This window comes from Sceloporus occidentalis, unplaced genomic scaffold (genome assembly GCF_023333645.1).
Source record: "Sceloporus occidentalis isolate IW3139 unplaced genomic scaffold, rSceOcc1.0.p SCAF_2, whole genome shotgun sequence".
NCBI lineage: Eukaryota > Metazoa > Chordata > Lepidosauria > Squamata > Phrynosomatidae > Sceloporus > Sceloporus occidentalis.
In genome coordinates, this window is record NW_028316982.1 from 127,686,484 (window position 1) to 127,706,607 (window position 20,124).

Sequence of the window (20,124 nt, forward strand, 5' to 3'; positions counted from 1 at the left end):
ATTTGTCATTCCTACATCTTTGTGCAAACATTAGCTACCTTGCAAAATGGGATTGAAAAAAAAAATTAAAGTTAACATTGAAAGTTGAATTAAATCAGGGCAAAAGCTGCTCAGTGCAGAGACACCTAGTGAAACTGCTAGCAAGTTGTAACATCAGAGCCTTGTTCAGTTATAATAATTCCTAATGGGGAAACAGTAGCCTTTTTGTGTTTTTAACGCAGACATGAGCAAGTAGGAGACTAGATAAGGACCTAGGCAGGAAATAGCAGCAAAGCAAACAATGGAAACTATGGCCTGTTACAGACTGCCAAAATAAAGCTTCTTCGGGTCTCTTTGGAGGTATGCTATTTAAATGATGCATGGGTCCTAAGAGTCCAGAGGTCGCACCAAAGCCACACTCCATTCCTAAGCATAGGAGTGCAGCTTTGGTGCAGCTTCCGGACTCTTAGGATGCATGCATCATTTAAACAACATACATCCATAGAGACCTGAAGCACCTTTATTTTGGCAGTCTGTAACAGGCCTATGGTATCTTAGTCCGCCCCAGGTGTAGACAGTTGGGAGGTGCAATGTCTGGTAAAAGACTTATGACAACATTGTCATGGGGTTTTCTTGTCAAGATTTGTTCAGATAAAGTTTTTCACTGCCTTTCCCTGAGGCTGAGAGCATGTGACTTGCCTATGGTCACCCAGTGGGTTTCATGGGTGAACAGGGAATTGAATCTTAGGCCCGTTACAGACCGCCCAAAAGGGGCGGTCTTGGGCCGCTGCCGGTTGCAGCGCGGAGGAGCCGCAGCAGCCAAACCGCACGACTCCTCCGCACTGCAAAAAAGGAGTGCAGAAATTGCACTCCTTCTGGCAACCCGGAAGAGCCGCCGCAAGTGCCAAAGCGCGCACTTGCGACGGCTCTTCCGGGTTTAGACCTCCGGATGCTGCGATTCCGTTACATCAAGATGGCCGCGCCCGTCTGTATAGGGCGCCGCCATCTTGCCGTACGGAATACGCGAGAGAGGCAAGGTGTGTCCAGAAGCGCCATCCCTCGCGCGTATTCCTGGCGCAACGACGGCGCCGCTTAGGCCCGTCTGTAAGGCGCCTATGTCTCCAGAGTTTTAGTCTTAACACCCTAGCCACTATGCCATGCTGTCTCTTTTGGACTACCTGATTTATATTTTTCTATGAGAGTTTAGAGACAGTGTATTAATGTTCATAAAAGCTCATGTTAAAATATAAATCAGTCTTAAAGGTGATGTTAGATTCCTTTCTTTCTCACCCTACTGTTTTCATTTTCATTCATCCAGCATCTTTTCTTCCATGCAAGTCCAGTGGAGATTTCACAGAGTTGAGTGGAGCTATCATTATTCAAGGCTCATATTGCTGCTTTCTGTTCATCAGTTTGTTTTACAAGTGCAGATAATATATTTCAGCATGACCGCCAGAAGTTTTGTATACATGTGTGAGTTATTTTTCACTGGAAAAGATGCTACTTCCTTTATGAAACTGAAACTTAAATATGTCACAGAAGGGGGCAAGTGCACTTAAAGCTAGATAGCTGTTAGCCACAATAGCTAATTTTTTATCAGAAAAAAAGAGAAACCTTTTATGTCCACTCCCCCTCAGTGGTCCTTGGTCACAATAGAGGACAGCTTATTTTTGATACTTTTGTTATTCATGTTCTTCTTCCCCTAAACATGCAACAAGCAAAGGCTTCCCACCTCCTCACTGCTTCTTGGAACTCCTTGTTGTCTTCCTGAGTAGATGTAGAATGGCTTGCCTCTCCCCCATCTCCCTCATACACTGTATCCCGAAGGGGGAATTTTGTGGGAAAGCAAGCAACCCATATGTCTCTTGAAGAGTCTGCTGTACGTCCTCTTTAACAGACCAGCCTTTCTAGAACAATCTGGGTCTGGGTAAAAGCTGCAGTAAAATTGAACAGGCTGAAACAGTTTGGGGGTTTTGATAAATGGAGGGACTCCCATTTATCACAGGAGAGGACAGGCATCAGCACATTTGCTGCGGGAACTGTGCTTCACACACCTTTTAGCTCTTTTCACCTAGGCACCTCTAGTGCTCCCAGCACTTCCTCACCTTCTCAGTCTAGGTCCAGTCTTCTACCCAGATCTAGAATAGCCTGGCAGTTAAATGGAGAACATATTTAAAGTGACTTCCACAAGATAGTACACACCCTCTATGTGAAAGTCTACCTTTTGAATCTATGAAGAAACTTTGAAGGCTTTACTTAGGTGGTCTCACATAAAATCTGTTTCTTCCCCAGACAACAAAGATAACGGATATTTTAAAATTCCTACCATCAGTTCTTAATATGGTGCTTAAACCAAATACTCTCTGCTACCAAACATCAGCCTTACAGGGACGTAGCCAAGGGGGGGGGGGTGTTCTTGGGGTCCGGACCCCCCCCTTCCATTAGAAAAATGAATGGTTTGTGCTGCTATGCTGCCGCGCCCAAGCCCCATTATAATGGTGGCACTTAGTCTGGACCCCCCCCCCCCCCTTCCTAAAATCCTGGCTACGTCCCTGAGCCTTAGCATCCATTTTATCCTCATCAAATATGTATTCTCTATCATCCCATCCACACATTAGGAAATTTCTCAAAGGGGCAACTGGTCTCAGCCCACCAATGATCCCCAAATTTCCTTCCTGGGATCTCCACAAGGTGTTCAAGGCTCTGGCAGAGCACCCCTTTGAACTACATAAGTCTGGCCCACTCAGAATTCTTTCTGGCCAAGGCCCCCTTTGAACCATTTAGAAGGGTACCACTCAAAATTCTTTCAAGATCCTGTTTCTGGTTGCAAATACTTCAGCCAGAAGGTTTCAAATCTTGAGGCCTTTTTTCTACTTTCTATCTCCTTGGGAATAAAGGTCTCTTCTGCCACACTTCTAGATGGATTAAAGCCTTTTTGGCCTATGAGACCTTTGATCTTTCAAAACCTCACAATGTAACAGCATCCACAACTGCTACCTTTTCTACCAATGCACTCCCAAAGGAAATCTTTAGCCATACCAGTACTCACTATGGAGACCCAAGGCATGAAGTTTATTACATGGGTTTATTAAGAAAAAATAAAAAGTAGCATACACATTGAGACAACTCATTCAAATCCCAGCATACAGATCTAACTGAACAGAGAACTTTGAAAGGGAACAGTGGAAACTGAGGGTTGATTGAGGCAAATAGAAAGAAAGTAGAAAAAAAGGGCCTTTGATTTTTTGAATGCATTAGTCTTGAAGATAAAGGTCCATGGAAAGCCAGGAAGTAACAAGACTCAAGCAATGAGGCTTGAGCATGCAGGTTTGGAGAGAGGACAAGTACAAAGGGCTCAGACAAAAGCCTGAGGACGACAGTCATTCATATGGGGGAAATCTGGCTGCTGTAACTGTAACAAAAAGGTTTCATTTGGGGGGGGGGTAATATTTATACCCTTAATCCATTGGGATTCAATCGGAAAACAAAAAGCTTGATTGCCCTACAGTAGAACCTGAAAAAAGTTTCCAAAATGTGGAGTTTGTTTAGATATTCAGGAGATGAGAGGGATTGATTGTGATTGGTGATGTTTGATAGACTGTACAACACACAGACAAGATCTGGACTTCCCAGTAATAGATGACAGGAAGGAGGTGTTTAGCAAAATGCAAGAGATGAAAGGGGATTCTGATTTTGTTTGATCTGGGGGAACTCATCCTCTCCTTTTCAGTGTCCATCTGAAATGCAGAGTGAGGGATGTGTATGAGTGGCGATGCTCTTGTAACCTCCTCCATCCCATGTATTTTTGCATAGCTGTGGCTACGTGCCGTATTACTTACTCAGATGTTATGGATGCCATTGCAAACCATATCTTCTCATGCTACTGCCTTAATATTTCATATTCAGATTTATAAATATATCAGAGGATGTTTGGATACTTCTGTGAAACAGGAGAAACTTTGCAGAGGCACTGCATTGCTGTCACTGTTACTACTATTGCCACCACCCCTTTTGAGGACACCTTCATACTGAAACAAAAAGTGGGGAAATGTTCCGGGGAGACCACTTGGCTCCTGTATTTTTGTAGCATTCTCTGTGGTGCCACCTCACCAAAGCAAGTTGATACTGCAGGAAAACAGGAAAACCAATATTCAAGGATTTTACAGGTTTTATACAGTTTTTACAGTTTGTTGTTGTTTTAATTTTCAGAATTAAGGCAGATTTTCTGTATCAAAATTTCTCATTACAAAATATTAGAAGGTTCCAAATGTTGCTGTGCATAAGGAAGAACCTCCTATGCCTTACCACACATATGACCACTCAGTTATAGGTAAAGAGACCACCTTTTGGTTCTGTTTTGCTCTATAACTATGGTGAATTTTATTCTGTTTCTATTTCTTGGTTAAAGCAATTGGGGAGTCTATGGAACCCAAGAGAAGGAGGAGCTAGTTTTTCTTTTATCATGTTACAGTGAATCAGATTTTTTTCTCTTTATGTCTTTTAGGAACTTTTTGGTTCTGCTCCTAAGATGCACCAAAATAACGCAACCAGTTTACTCTTCAGCAGTGATGGGAAGGTATTGTACAGAAGTTGGTAAAGGATGTCTGACTTTATTCTTCTCTAACTATTTAGAACAGATGCTGTTTAATATAGAGACTTTACATTCTCAGGTTTAATTCAGTGTTTATGCATATTACTCCTTTCCTGTGCTCTGTGTCAGAATCAGCAATAGTACAAGTAGCAATAATGGCAAGGTTTTTGACTGAGATTTCAGAAAGAAGCTATTGTCACATTAGGAACATTAGCTTTTCTTTATAACAAGTTGAGATAGATAGTACAAAGCAAGGAACCCTACCTAGTTGAGCGTGAAAGACCATTGTTCTTTATTCTCTTGCCACTTCCTTGGTTCAGAGGAGATTGGAGAGAGACCGTTTTAATGAAAAAATAAGAAACAGAATATTCTTATTGTTACTCTCTTTTTCTCTTCTTGCCCCCTCTGGTTTAGGACGATCTCCAGACATGGAAAGAAAGTAACAAGGTGACTGCCTATTCTCAACCTGGCAGTTCAGTTAGGAAATTTTATTTGTGAAGTTGAAGCCATAACATAAAAAATAAAATAATAAAATAAATTTTTTATTTCTATCCCGCTTTTTGCCAGGCAATCAAAGCGGCGTACAACAGGTTAAAATACATCCATATATACATAACTACCAAATCAACTTTCTTTCTCTCTTCCCTTATAAATATGGGGAAGAACAATGCTTTAGCCATTGAAAGTGGCATGCCAGTAGCTCTGATAAGTGCTTTTTCTTTGAAAATTTGCAGGACAGATTTCTATCCATGTTAGATCACTGTTTGATCTAGATTCCATGGTTTTATAGATTTAGGATCAGGAAAGCCGCTTGGACTTGTTAGGAGGCTTTTTTTTCACTATTAACTCATGTATCATTTATTGAAACAAACAAATACAAAAAGAAGGATCACAACTATATATGTATGAAACAGAAAATATCATCACAGTATAGATGAAACTGTTATACAGTAGAATAACAATGGTATTTATAGAAAATAGGAAGGACAAATAAATAGAGATTTATATAGAACTGAAAACAACTTATACCAAATGAGGAAACATACACAAAAAGTACCCAACAATAATATTTCACATATTGTATAACATGCCAATACCAGAATATGCCTAAACAAATAATGTAACAAGAACATGAATATAAGATTTTTTACACACACACACACACACAGTCTTTTTCCTGCAGTTTAGGGAAGGAATCCTCATGCTGGGTCTTGCTCCTCGCTTGCAGCTTTCAGGCAGGGCTTGAGACATGCCAATCAAGCATCACCACCCCAAGTGGGAAAGCCAGATGCTCTCCCCCCTTTCCAGCCTGCCTTGCTTCACTCAGAGCAGGGTTTCTACTGCTACGGTGCTTTAAAACCTTGTGACTCAGAACTCTTCTCAGCTGCTGCTGTCCCCCCCCGCCCAAAAAAAAAAAGGGAGGGAGAAAAGGAAAGTAGAGAGAAGTTGATCTTTGCTTCCCCAACAGGACAGGACAGCCAATCACTTAGTGGGAAATGGAAAGGCCACACAGCTATGATCTCTCCTCAGACGAGGAGACTAGGGGAATATTGGCAGAAGTGGAGTAGCCTATTGGACAAGGCCAAATGGTAGACTGACCTGCCTGGACCGGTAGATCAGATCCTGCCTTACTCTTTGCTGGGGAAGGCAGCCAAGATGCGAGGAGACTGCATGCACAGGTAGGTTTGCCAACAATATGGCAGGAGCTGTGCAGGTAAGTGATTGCAACACCCTAGCTTCCCTACCTCCTCTAGTCATAAAGAGCCAGATCCTAGCCCCTGAGTTGTGCTGCTAGATTGCTCTGATTACCCAGCAGACCATGGATGCTGAGTCCTCAGTCAGGGGTGGCATGTTGGCTGAGGCTGTGTGTAGAGTTAGCCTATGTTCATAGCTTGTTGCTGGTCCGGAGGGGATCCAAGCACTCACAGCTTAATGCTGCCAAAGTGGGTGCGAGTATAGTGTCCTCATTGGTGGAGACTTGTAGGGCAGCTACCTGGGCCTCTCCATCATCATATGTAAGACATTACAAGACTGATAAGTTTGCTCCTGCAGATGCATCTTTTTGCAGACATGTCTTGAAAGAGGTTTTGTTCTTATAGATTTGTCAGGAATATTCACCCTCCCTATGTGGTGACCACTTGGATAGATCCCAGCATAAGGATTAGCTCCCCACACTGCAGGAAAACAGAATATCCATACTTACCATGAAGGTTCCTTTTCAGCAGTAATGGGGAAAGAATCCTTCCTATCCATGTGGTGGAAGATAGTGTAGTTCTCTCCTTTTCTCTCTCCGGTTCAGAAAAGGAATCTTCATGGCAAGTACCAGTGTTCCATTTAAGAACAACTAAATTTCAGCTGTGGGTAGGACCAAGCAGTTGTTGTGAAAATATTTGTTACAATGACTGACAAATATTGGGGTTTTTTCCTTTCCGTCCCCTCCCCCCCCCCCTTTTATGACTTTGGTTGTTGACAGGGTAGGGGTTTTTTCATGACTACCAAAGCACTTTGTAGAAGTGTGTCATTTGTGATAATGATGCCCACTTCCAGAATTGGGGGTAAGACTCATACTCTTGCTTGATCTACAGAAGTTTTGCTCCTTGATTTTTGCTTGATCTGCAGGAGCAATGACTCAAAAATAGGGTTTTTTTCTCTTCATCTTCATTTGTGGGAGCAAGACATTAACGTTGCTGATGTAGCAGCTAAAAATTGTACACCCACAGGGAGTTGGGGCCAACTTGAAGACAGTTGACAAGTATTAGGGTAGATAGATCAATGAACTACTAAAGTATGGTTGCTTCATATGGAAACCATGCTGTAGCTAAATTTTAATTTTGTTTTGATGTAATGCATGCAGTAAAGATACTGGAACAGGTGGGGAGGACTTGGTTAAATACCTTGTCTGGGAAACTTTTCAATATATCCTGTTGATAATGCTTCTTGATGTGATTATTATCCTGTGCATTTGAGGAACACTGGTACACTGCTTATTTTTAGGACCGCTGGAATAATGCTGAAGAGGTCAACCCTGCCTCCGAATTCAGCCAAAAGAGGAGACCTACACAGATTGACCACACAACTAAGAAGTGCCTTTTTGAGGAGGAAGGGGAGGAGGATTTATTTGCTGTCACTGAAGAGAGGTAAATTGTTTGGATGTATTTAAAACTCCTCCTTTCTTTGGATGATGTATTATTTTGTTCATACTGCTGGGTTCAAAGAGAATCAATAGAGTCAACTATCCCAGTTTAATCACAGTATATCAGAGAGAAGACATTAATCCTAGTTTTTGGAGCTTAGCAACTACCATCACCCTAAGCAGAGAGGAGACTTAGGCAGTACCTCTAGTGGTTCTTTCCTGCCACCTCCAGATAAAAGGGGGAGCAGGTGGGACTAAAGTTCTTGTGCCCTGTTTAACCCCTACTGGCAGAGATTCAAAGCATGACCCCCTCTACAGCAAGTCACAAGAGTTGTTCCTGTTACTGTTTGTTGTCCAGAAATTTACACAAAAGGCAGAAGGAGGGAAAGGGTTACTTGCAGCACTTTTGTCAGCACTGGTACCATCAGAAGAACTAAAGGACTTGTACCTTTAGTACCTGTAGTTCCAGATCTTTCATCAAGGGGCTTCTGAGTTATTTGGATCCATTAGCTTTTTCTAGAGACCTTCTTCACCCAGTGTTTGGTATGTGTCAGCTACAACTTGGATTAATTCCATCAGAAAAAACCTAATTCTCCGCTGATGGTTGGCCATGTAGGCAGGCACATGTGATAGAAAATAGCAATAGCAAGTACATTTCTATACCGCTTATCAGTGCACTTAAGCACTCCCTAAGCGGTTTACAAAGTGTAAGCTAATTGCTCCGACCAATCTGGGTACTCATTTTAGCGACCTTGGAAGGATGCAAGCCTGAGTCAAGCTTGAGCCCTGTTGCTGGTATTGAATTCGCAACCTTATGGTTTTGAGTGAGTGGCTACAGTACAGGCATTTAACCACTGCGCCACCAGGGCTCTTTAATGACAGTAATGACAGTAAATATTGAGAGTTCAAATCTCAAGTCTTCCAGAACCTGTTTAGAGATGTTTGTTATCTCCTGGGGCTAGGAAGAGCTGGTAGAATTAAAGGGTTGTAAGAGATCCACCCCCTACTCAATATAGGAAATCCAGCTAGAGCATTCCCAGCAAGTATCTGTCTAGCCTCTTTTTGAAGATGTTCAGAGAAAGAGATACCACCATCTCTCTAGACAATTCTAGATCTTGGTGTCAGAGGGTGGATGATGGGGAGGAGTCAGGTTGGGGTCCCACATGGGAAGACAGCAGAAAAGAGGACCGTGCAGAAGCTGCAAAACACGGGGAGGCCTCCGAAACATGGGGCTCAATTGTGATGGGGATGGGGCCCAGGGAGGGTGCAGGTGCACAGGCTAGAAAAGTGGAGGGGGAGGAGGAGTTAAGGAAGATGCCAGAGTTAAAGGAGGCGACGGGGTAGGAGGAGGAGATCACCAGGCGGGTTCGGGATGCTTGGACTGTGGACTTGATCCACCAACACTTACTAGGGAGACGGGGCAGTAATGAGAGTGATGGGCTCCGGTACCAAAGAGTAGAGGGCTTCTTCGCTGATTGAGAAGCAGAAGAGGGGCCATACCAAGCCTGCCCTGTGATTGTACCCGGACCTTGTCTCTGTTGGGACATTCAAAGTCGGTGTTTGGCTAGTGGGACGTCGCCTTGGGCCACTAGAACGAGGGGAGCTGGAGCTGGAAGGAGAGGTATCTGCCCCTAAGCCTTAGAAACTTGGAGTGCAAAAGTTGGGTGGTTGATGAAGTAACCTATTAGTCATGTGAGAAAAACTGAAAGTGATATATTTTGTGTTGAAAATAAAGGTGTTGAGCATTCACTGGCTCTCCTCCTTCCACTATTATGGAGCTACCAGTCAACCCCATCCCAACTGGAATAGCCATGGGCCCCACGACACTTGGCTTTAGATTTTAGGTAGATCATTTCCCTGAGCTTTTGAATAAGGTTATTAGGATACTGTACCTTCTGTGAAAAAGCCAGAAGAGAAAGATGTGTTGTCTTTCTTGTCCTTGGAGTGCAGGTGGTTTTTCTTAATGCAGCCTTTAAACTACCATTTCCACAGGCATTTGGCAGAATGGACTGTTCTGCTCAGGAACAAAATACTGCATTGACCTATCAGTACTTCTTACAAGATTCAGTCATGAAATATTTCAAAGTATCATCAGGTGATGCACCAGTCATAGTCACAAAGGCTATCAGAACAGCTTACTTTGTTTTTAATTAGACAGTTCCCTGCCTTCAAGCTTACAATCTAAAAAGACCTGACACAAAAGGATAAGGGAATGGTGGTGGGGAAGGGATCAAGTTCATTGGTTCATCTCTCCCTCTGGGACCATGGCCATGGCAGTTGGGCTGGAGGGAGGGCTGTTCATCTTACTTTGGGGTAGGCCTGATGGAACTGGCCTGCCTCTCTTCCTCTGAAACCAGATAGTGGTGGATGGGCTGGAGAGAGGGCTCTTCAACTTACTTTGGGCTAGGCCCGATGGAGCTGGCCTGCCTCTTTTCCTCTGAAGCCAGATGGTGGTGGATGGGCTGGAAGATGGGCTCTTCAACTTAGTTTGGGCTAGGCCCGATAGAGCTGGCCTGCTTCACTTCCTCTGAAGCTGGATGGGCTGGAGGGAGGGCTCTTCAGTGTATGTAATCAATGTAGTCAGACAATCAATGCATGTAGAAGCGATTGGATGCTGCTCTATAAGCACTTCGAGATATCAGCAATTGTTCCCCTGAGAACCCATTGGGTCCTGGAGACTTACTTGGTTTAAAATTTCCTGCCTCTTGAATTTCATCCAGGGACATTAATTTCTCTAAATTTGCTCTATCTTCAGCAAGAGGCAGTGTAACCTGGTTCCCTGTTGGTAATCTATAATATTATTTGTATTATCCAGAGATGCAAACATCAGTAGTTTTCAAAATAAAGGTGTCTCCCATGTTTTGATGGTTTGCTTTCTGATGATTTCCTCTATTGACACTTTCAAATTAAGATAAATTCCATTAATTCAATGAGAGGTCCACTGTTTCATCACTTCTTGCCTACAGAATTAATGGAATTTGTCTGTAGATGCCTTGAGTGTCCCTCTTCCCCCCCCCCCCCCGAAGTATATCATACATAATATATATAAAAAAAGAAAACATTTCTTACAGGTAACATCTCTTATTTTGTTTTGCATCAACTGATTCATCTATCACATATTTCAAATAAGAACAAAATCGGCAAACAATTAAAATTTTCATTTCATTAGTCAAATCCGGTCTTATGGCATGTTTCTATAAAATATAATTTATTTCTTTACATCATCAAATCCCTTTTGATATTTAATGCGTTTTCCCAAAATTGTAATACCGAAAGCTATTCCTCATTTACTTTATCTGTGAATATAAGTCTGTCCATTTCTCTTAGTTCCTGTAGTTTTAGTGTCCATTCCTCTAAATTTGGTATATCACTGTTTTTCCAATTTTTGGCTATAACCAATCTTGCTGCTGTTCTTATATATAAGAATACCCTCTAGTGTTTATTTTCTATTTCTTTTTTAAAGACAGATGTTATGTTTAATAGATAAAATTCTGGTAGCATTTCAAATTGTATCTTAAATATTTTTTAAATAATAAAATGTATTTCCCCCCCCAAAACATTTTGATCTTACTACAAGCCCACCACAGGTGATATAATGATCCAGAGTCTTTTTTACAATGCCAGCATTTCATGTCTGGTATTTTATATATTTTCTTAAGTTTTTTTAATAAATATTTTTATTGGTTTTATACAATAACACAATCAATTACTACATTATCGTACAATTATTCCATTTCAACACTTAATAAATAATAATAATAAATTGTTTATTTATAAACCGCTTTTCCCAGGATCAAAGCGGTGTACAGTATAGAGGTAAATACAATATAAAACAAATGACATATTAAAAATACACATCAATGCCCATTAATTCCACAAATATTGGCTAAAAACATTCCACATTATTAAAATCGCAATTATAACTACCTACATCATTAAACAGTAAGGGGAGGGAATTGGGAGGGTAGGCTTGTAGGACGAGGTAAGTTTTTAATGCCTTTTTAAAGGCTTCCACCGTTCCACTAAGGCGGATCTCTTCGGGTAAGGCGTTCCAAAGAGAAGGCGCTACTGCCGTAAAAGCCCTTTTCTGGGTAGTCGCCAATCTCACCCTTGGATGACTGAGTACCAATTTTCCTGTTGACCTGAGAGTGCGGGATGGATTATGCAGGGAGAGGCGTTCCCTCAAGTAACCTGGGCCCAAGCCATTTAGGGCTTTAAAGGTAATATCCAACACTTCGTCTTGCACTCCAGTTGATAACCATCTTTTCGTTAACCAGCTAGCTTTTACAGTTGAGCTCTTTCTTCTCTCAATTATAAATTGTCTCTTATACTTTCATCTTATCTTTTTCCCAAATATAAATTTCCTCTGTGGTAGCATATAATCACTCTTCAATCATTTCTTTCTTATATTCCCCAAAGACTTTTTTATGTCTCATATACAATCACTACATAGTTTTTTGTGGGGGTTTTTTTGGTAAATATCTTTATTGAATATTTGTGTATATATATATGTTTACTTAGACATTAAGTCCATTCCATTTTCTCCCCCATACATATTTTATACATAACTTTGGGGGATACCATCCACAATGAAAAAGAAAAGAACAATCAAAACACAAAGCATTTCGTTAATGTTGCTTTCAACCTTTCCATGTATGTATCTATACATTGCATTTATTAGTACCTAATACAATCCTATAGAGATTTAATACGCTCTGACCTGTTGTCTACATTATTTACAAATTGTCTTCAACCCTTTAACCTAACGAATTTTTTTTATATCCATTTGTCATCTAAATTACATCTTCTGTACCAATATCTTTCTAATGGTTCCCGTTCTTTTAACTTCTTTTTTTTATTTTTATCATCGTTTATCATCATTGTTAGTTTATCTAATTCTTTAACTTCAATCAATTTCCGTAGCCACTCATCTATTCTAGGTATAGTTTTTTTCTTCCAATTTTTAGCCAGAAGTATTCTGGCCGTGGTAGTTACATAAAGGAAGATTCTCCAAAATTTTGGTTCAAGCGTTCCACCAAGGAAAGATGTCATATTAAGTAGAAATAATTTCGGAATACAGGGAAATTTCACATTAAATATCTCTTGTATCTTACAATGAACTTTCTGCCAAAATTTTTTAACCCTAGGGCAAGACCACCACATGTGCAGATAATTTCCTTTACATCTTTGACACTTCCAACAGACATTGTTACTTAAGTTGTAAATCCTTGCGATCCTTAGCGGTGTATAATACCAGCGATTCACAACCTTTAAACAGTTCTCTTTGTAATCTTGAGATGCCGTAAACTTACTAGTTTTACTCCACGCATTTTCCCAGTGGTCCATATCTATGTTGTGCCCTATTTCTTGGGCCCATTTTGTCATGTTATGAGTAATCACTTCCTGTTCCAGTTCTCTGTTCAAGAGAAAGCTGTATATTTTGGATATCTTTCCTTTATCCTTTTCCCAAAACATTTCATCTAACTTACTAACTTCTTTTTCATAGACTCTATCTTTCATGTCCTTCTTAATTTTTTGTACTATTTGCATATATCCAAATCAGTTTAATATCTCTTCGATGTAAATTTTCAAGATCGACAATTTCTATCCTACCATCATTACTTATTTTTATCAGGTCTCTGTTTCTTATCCATTCTTCTCTCTCTTTCCCCTTGCCAAAAAATGCTTCTTGAATCAAAACCCAGTTAGGTAGTCCAAAATCTTTTCTCTTATACTTTTCCATGTTTTAAACAGTGCTTTTCTCAATATATGCTTGTTAAATTCCCTGCCTTCTATGTCTTTGTTGTACCACATATAGGCATGCCATCCAAATTTAAGGTTAACTGCCTCAAGATCTAATAGATGTTTGTCTGACAATGTAACCCACTCTTGAATCCAAGTTAGACTGCACGCTCTATAGTAAATTTTTAAATCTGGTAGGGCACATCCTCCCAAGGCTTTTTCTTTTTTTAATATTGTACCCTGTATCCTTGCTTTTTTGCCCCTCCATATAAACTTAAATATTGACCCTTCCCAATCTTTAAATATCTTGTCCTTCATGATAATTGGCAAATTTATAAATAAAAACATCAATCTAGGCAACACGTTCATCTTAACAGCTGCAATTCTGCCATATAAGGTTAAATCGAATTTGTTCCATTGAATCATATCATTATTTATTTGTTTCCAGACTCTTTTATAGTTATCCTCAAATAAATTTAAATTATTGTTTGTGAGCCATATTCCCAAATATCTCACCCTTTTCTCTACCTTTATACCTGATTTTAAGGATAGTACCTCTTCTTCCTTCTCATTTAAATTCTTTGTCAACATCTGTGTCTTATTTTTATTCATTTTATATCCTGAGACCTTAGCAAAATCGTTCAGTTCCTCTAATATATAACTTATGCTCTTCATAGGGTCTTCTAATATTATAACCAAATCGTCGGCATACGCCTTTGTCTTATGTTCATATCCTTTAATCCTTGTGCCTTTGATTTTGTTATTACTTCTTATAGATTTATTCAAAATTTCTAGTACCATTATAAACAACAATGGGGACAGCGGACACCCCTGTCTAGTGCCCTTATCCACATTAATTTTCCCTGTTTTTTCCCCGTTCACTATTATTTGAATTGTTTGTTGCTTATAAATCTGTTCAATATTCGCTACCATATTCTTTCCAAAACCCATTCTTCTTAACACCTCCAAGAGAAACTGCCAATTTATATTGTCGAAGGCCTTCTCGGCGTCGAGAAATATCAGCGCTAACTTTTTTTCCCTATTTGTGTTATAGTATTCGACAATATTCAACAAAGATCTTATGTTCTGTTTTATTTGCCTACCAGGCAAAAATCCTTTCTGGTCAGTGTGAATAATTTCGTTCAACACTTTCCTTAACCTATGTCCTATTATCCATGTGTAAATTTTATAATCCTGGTTCAGCAACGCTATAGGCCTATAACTCGACAGATCTGTCGGATCTTTCCCCTCCTTGGGTATTATAACCACATTAGCATTATCCCAAGATTCTGGTTTTCCCTCCATCTTCACTTTGTTAAATACATTACACATTATTTGGATAATTTCTAATCTAAAAATCTTATAGAACTTTGCAGTAAAGCCATCTGGGCCAGGCGATTTTCCAGACTTTAATGCATCTATTGCCTCTAGAATCTCTTTTTGTGTAAAAGGCTCTTCTAATAGACCTCTCTGCTCCTCACTAAGTTTCAATATACTACTCTCTTTCCTCTTTAAGAAATCAGATATTTTATTTTGCTTTGTTATTTTATCTCCTTCTTCCCTAAATAACTCTTGATAATAGTCACCAAAGGCCTTTTTAATTTCTTTCAAACTTGTTATTCTTTTCCCTTTATGATTTATCTCCGTTATTATTCTTTTGTCTTGTTCTTTTTTAAGTTTAAAGGCCAGCCATCTTCCTGTTATGTTTGCGTGTTGAAAATACCTTTGCTTAATCCTTTTGATCTTTTTTGTCATCTCCTCTATACAATCCTCTTGCAGCTTAAGTTTCAGTGTTCTGTACTGATTTTCTAGCCTCTTATTATTCATTTTTTTCTGCATTTTAACTTCCAAATTCTTAAGTTCTTGTTGTAATTCTTCTTGCTTTCCTTGTTTTTGCTTCTTCAATTCTACTGCCCTTTTGATTAACAGCCCTCTAGTTACAGCCTTACACGTATCCCATACAATTTTGTCCTTGACCTCCTTGGAAGTATTTTATATTAGAAACAATTTAATTTCCTCTTTAAGTTCTTTTACAAATTTCTCATCATTCAATAGATTCTCATTCAACTTCCATACCCATTCTTTCATTCCACCTTCTACCTCCATGGTCATTTCGATCATATTATGATCCGATAACTCCCTAGGAGCAATTTCCATTTTCCTTATCAGAGGTAGAACTTTTTTTGTCGTTAGAAACATATCAATCCTTGAGGCTGACCTACAGGATTCTGAAAAGTATGTGAATCCATCTTTATTTTTATAAAGGTAAGTCCATATGTCTGTTAAGTTATTCTCTTTTATCATATCAAAACAACTGAAAGGAAGTTTCCCCTGATTGTTATGAATCTTTTTATTTGCTCTCCTGTCTCTTTTAGGCTTAAGCACACCATTAAAATCTCCAACTATTATCGTTCTATCCCCCTCTAATTTACTTAGGTCCTGTCGCAGCTTTTGGAAAAAAGTGTTTTTCTTTTCTAATGGGGCATAGACACAGACAATATTCAGTTTTTGATTATTCATATCCATTTGGGTCGCAACATACCTTCCATCTTCATCCTTGAATAGCTCTTTACAGTTAAACTTCTTATTTAGATAAATTCCAACACCCCTTCTTCTCTTCTTTTTATCCAGTGAACAAAACAAACATCCTAAGCTATTATTTTTCAAATATTTTATTTCACTTTCTTTTATTTTAGTTTCTTGAATGCACACAATATCACATTTACTCTTTACCAGGTAATGAAATAAAAGTTTTCTCTTATGTAGCTTATTTAAACCTCTTACATTTAAAGAGCCTATTTTAAATTTCATTTTTCCTTCTTTCTATAAACCCTTTTCTCCTGTTTTTCCTGGGAAGATATCCTTTTACTCTTATCTGGGTCCTAAACCTCTTTTAATTGTAAATTTTCTTTGGAACCTTTTTTCTCCTTAGCTTGATCTTCCTCTGGGTTTTTCCCCTTTTCCAACACTTTCCTGTAGAATTCCCTGGCTTTATCTAAGTTGTCTATTTTATACTTTTTTTTCCTATAGAAGAACAAAACCCCTTCAAATGTGTCCCACCTGTATTTTATGTTGTTTTTGCACAATGCTTGTGTTAAAAATCTATATTCTTGTCTTCTTTGTAAGATTTGTATGGGCACGTCCTTATATACCTCAATTTCCTTGTCCTCTATTATTAATTTTTTCTGCAAGCTCTGGGAACAGATTTTGTTTCTGATTCTAGCATTGTCAGGCAAATTGCTATGTCTCTATCCAAATTTTTTTCTTTAGCCCGTCTAGAATTGATTCTGAATATTTTTTTCTATATATATATCAATAAAGTTTCCTCCGGTACCTCAATATATTCAGCCAGACCTGGGATAATACGGTCAAAAAGCTGTTCTTTCTCAATCTCTGGCAAACCTCATATTTTTAAGTTTCTTTCCCTATATCTCACCTCTTGTAATAGAAAACTCATGTTCACATTTTGTTGATCAGTCAGTATATTGTTTGTTTTTCTTTCTAGAGCTTTTGTTTGGGTAGACACTTGCTCCACTTCTGTTTTTAAATCTTTAACCTCTCCTGTTATTCTATCAATCTTGCTCATTAAGCTTTGTATTTCCTTATGCGTGTCTGCCCTTATTTCTTCCCTTGTATCTTTCAATTCCTCCCTTATTTCTTTTTTAAATGATTTCTTAAATTCCCTTAATTCCTCCAAAATTATTAAACTAATATCCTGTTTGTTAGAGAGTTCCCCAGATCCCCTCAAGCTGCAGAAAACAAGCTCACTCCCTCCTCAATATGACATCCCTTCAAATATTAAAACAGGGCTATCATAACCTTAACCTTAACCTTCCCTTCTCCAGGCTAAACATCCCCAGCTCCCTAAGTCGTTCCTCATAGGACATGGTTTCCAGACCGTTCACCATTTTAGTCACCCTCCTTTGGACACGCTCCAGTTTCTCAATGTCCTTTTTGAATTGAGGCACCCAGAATTGGACACAATATTCCAGTTGGGGCCTGACCAAAGCAGAATATAGTGGCACTATTACTTCTCTTGATCTAGACAATATACTTTTATTGATGCAACCGAAAATTGCATTGGCCTTTTTAGCTGCTGCATCACACTGTTGACTCATGTTCAACTTGTGGTCTACTTGGACTCCTAGATCCCTTTCACATGTAGTCTCGTTCAACCAAGTGTCCCCAATCCTATTATTATTATTATTAACCTTTATTTATGAAGCGCTGTAAATTTACACAGCGCTGTACATGCAATCTTTTTAGTTAGATGGTTCCCTGCCCACAGGCTTACAATCTAAAAAGACATGACACAGAGGGAGAAGGGAGTGGTGACGGGAAAGGGTAAGAGGTCCAGCAGTTCCTCTCAACCTCCGAGGCCTGGACCAAGGCAGATGGACAGGAGGGAGGGTTTGGCTTCAAAATGGAAGGTTAATCATTATCCAGGGAAAATACATACTCACAAGTAGGATAATACATATACAGTACATAGCAATACAGTCAACAACAGAACATCAGATAGTAAGCAACAATTATGCGATGTCTGGGAAGGCTTCTCTGAACAGGATGGTTTTCAACTCCGTTTTGAAGCTGGTTAGAGAAGTGATGACTCTTGCTTGTGGGGGAAGAAGGTTCCAGGAGTGAGGGGCAGCAAGTGAAAAGGGGCGAATCCGGGATGGGGCAGAGGAAATCATGGGCTGAGACAGGAACCCTTGACTACCAGAACGGAGGGCCCGAGTGGGAAGGTGAGGAGAAAGGAGGTCTGATAAGTAAGGAGGGGCCAGTCCATGGAGGGCTTTAAATGTCAACAGCAAGAGCTTATACTGAATGCAGAAAGGGAGAGGGAGCCAGTGAAGGGATGCCAACACAGGAGAGATGTGGTCAGAGCGGTGGGTGGAAGTGATAATGCGTGCAGCTGAATGCTGGGCAGAGATTAAAGGACGGAGGTGAGAAAGAGGAAGTCCAGCCAGGAGGACATTACAGTAATCAAGTCGTGAGATCACTAGGGCATGGACCAGGATCTTGGCAGTAGAGGCGGAGAGATATGGTCGGATTTTGGCAATATTGTACAAAAAGAACCTACAAGCCTTGGCTGTGGTCTGGATCTGAGGGATGCACGACAGAGAAGAGTCAAAGATAAAGCCAAGACTGCGGGCTTGCTGGACTGGTTGAATGGAAATGTTGTCCACAGAGACAGAAAAGGAGTGTTGAAGGTTGGGCTTAGGAGGAAAGACAAGAAGCTCCGTCTTGGACATGTTGAGCTTCAAACGCCGATGGCGCATCCACAGTGAGACAGCTGTAAGGCAAGACGAGACTTGCTGTTCAAGCCTTGGAGAAAGGTCAGGGGCAGAAAGATACAGCTGGGTGTCATCAGCATACAGATGGTAGGAAAAACCAAAAGAGCTGATGAGTTTTCCTAAGGACAGTGTGTAGAGAGAAAACAGAAGGGGACCCAGAACAGAGCCCTGGGGAACTCCAACAGATAAGGGAACAGGAGAAGAAGTCTGACCCCCTGCAACTACTGCAAAAGATCTGCCAGACAAGTAAGATCTAAACCAGTTGAGAACAGAGTCTGAGAACCCAAGGTCAGAGAGTATGTCAATTAGGAGACAGTGATCAACAGTGTCGAAGGCTGCAGACAAATCGAGAAGAATGAGAACAGAGTAAAGGCCATTATATCTGTGCATTTCATTTTTCCGCCCTAAGTGCAGTACCTTATTTCTCTGTGTTGTCTATTGAGGTCATTTTGAAATTTGATCCTGTCCTCTGGGGTATTAGCTATTCCTCCTAATTTGGTGTCATCTGCAAATCTGATAAGTATGCTCCCAATTCTGTCATCCAAGTCATTGATAAAGATGTTGAACAGCACTGGCCCCAGGACAGAGCCCTGTGGGACCCCACTAGTCACTTCACCCCAGGATGAAAAAGAGCCATTGTTGAGCACCCTTTGGGTTTGGCCAGTCAACCAATTAGAAATCCATGTGACAGTTACCTTGTCTAACCCACATTTTAAAAGCTTGTTTGCAAGAATATCATGGGAAACCTTGTCAGGCCTTACTGAAATCAAGATATACTATATCCACAGCATTCCCTTCCTCTACCAAGCTGGTAATTTTATCAAAGAGAGAGAGAAGGTTTGTCTGGCATGACTTGTTTCTCTGAAACCCATGTTGACTTTGTGTGATTATGGAATTGTCATCTAGATGTTCACAGACTCTCTGTTTAATGATATGCTCTAGAATCTTTCCTGGTATTGATGTCAGACTAACTGGACGATAATTCTTGGGATCCTCCTTTTTCCCCTTTTTGAAGATGGGGACAACATTTGCCCTCCTCCAGTCTGCTGGCACTTCTGTTCTCCAGAAGTTTTCAAAGATTATTGCCAATGGCTCCAATATTACTTTTGCCAGTTCTTTTAATACCCTTGGATGTAGTTCATTTGGTCCTGGAGCGATGTGGCAGCTAAAAAGGGCAATAGTATTCTAGGCTGCCTCAATAGAGGTATAGTGTCTAGATCAGCGGTTCCCAACCTTTGTTGGGCTGCGACCCGCTTTGGAGACGAAAGTCCCGCCCGCAGCCTCCCTGATCGTTTGGGAGGCCGGGAAGGGGCGGGACGTTCGGTCGCAAAGCCCACTGGGGCTTGCAGTCCCATCCCCTTCTCCCTGCGGTTGCCTGGCAG

General features: G+C 40.3%; 1 protein-coding gene across 8 annotated transcripts in view; it reads left to right on the top strand.

Annotated features, from left to right (window-relative positions):
* Positions 1-20,124, top strand: part of LOC149319007 (WASH complex subunit 2A-like) — a 174,022-nt gene that overhangs the window by 106,289 nt on the left and 47,609 nt on the right. For all 8 annotated transcript variants that reach the window (XM_089510917.1, XM_089510914.1, XM_089510910.1 and 5 more), the window contains 2 exons: positions 4,484-4,555; positions 7,565-7,707. In XM_089510917.1, the coding sequence (XP_089367043.1) occupies positions 4,484-4,555; positions 7,565-7,707 (215 nt within the window). The remainder of the gene's footprint in view (positions 1-4,483; positions 4,556-7,564; positions 7,708-20,124) is intronic.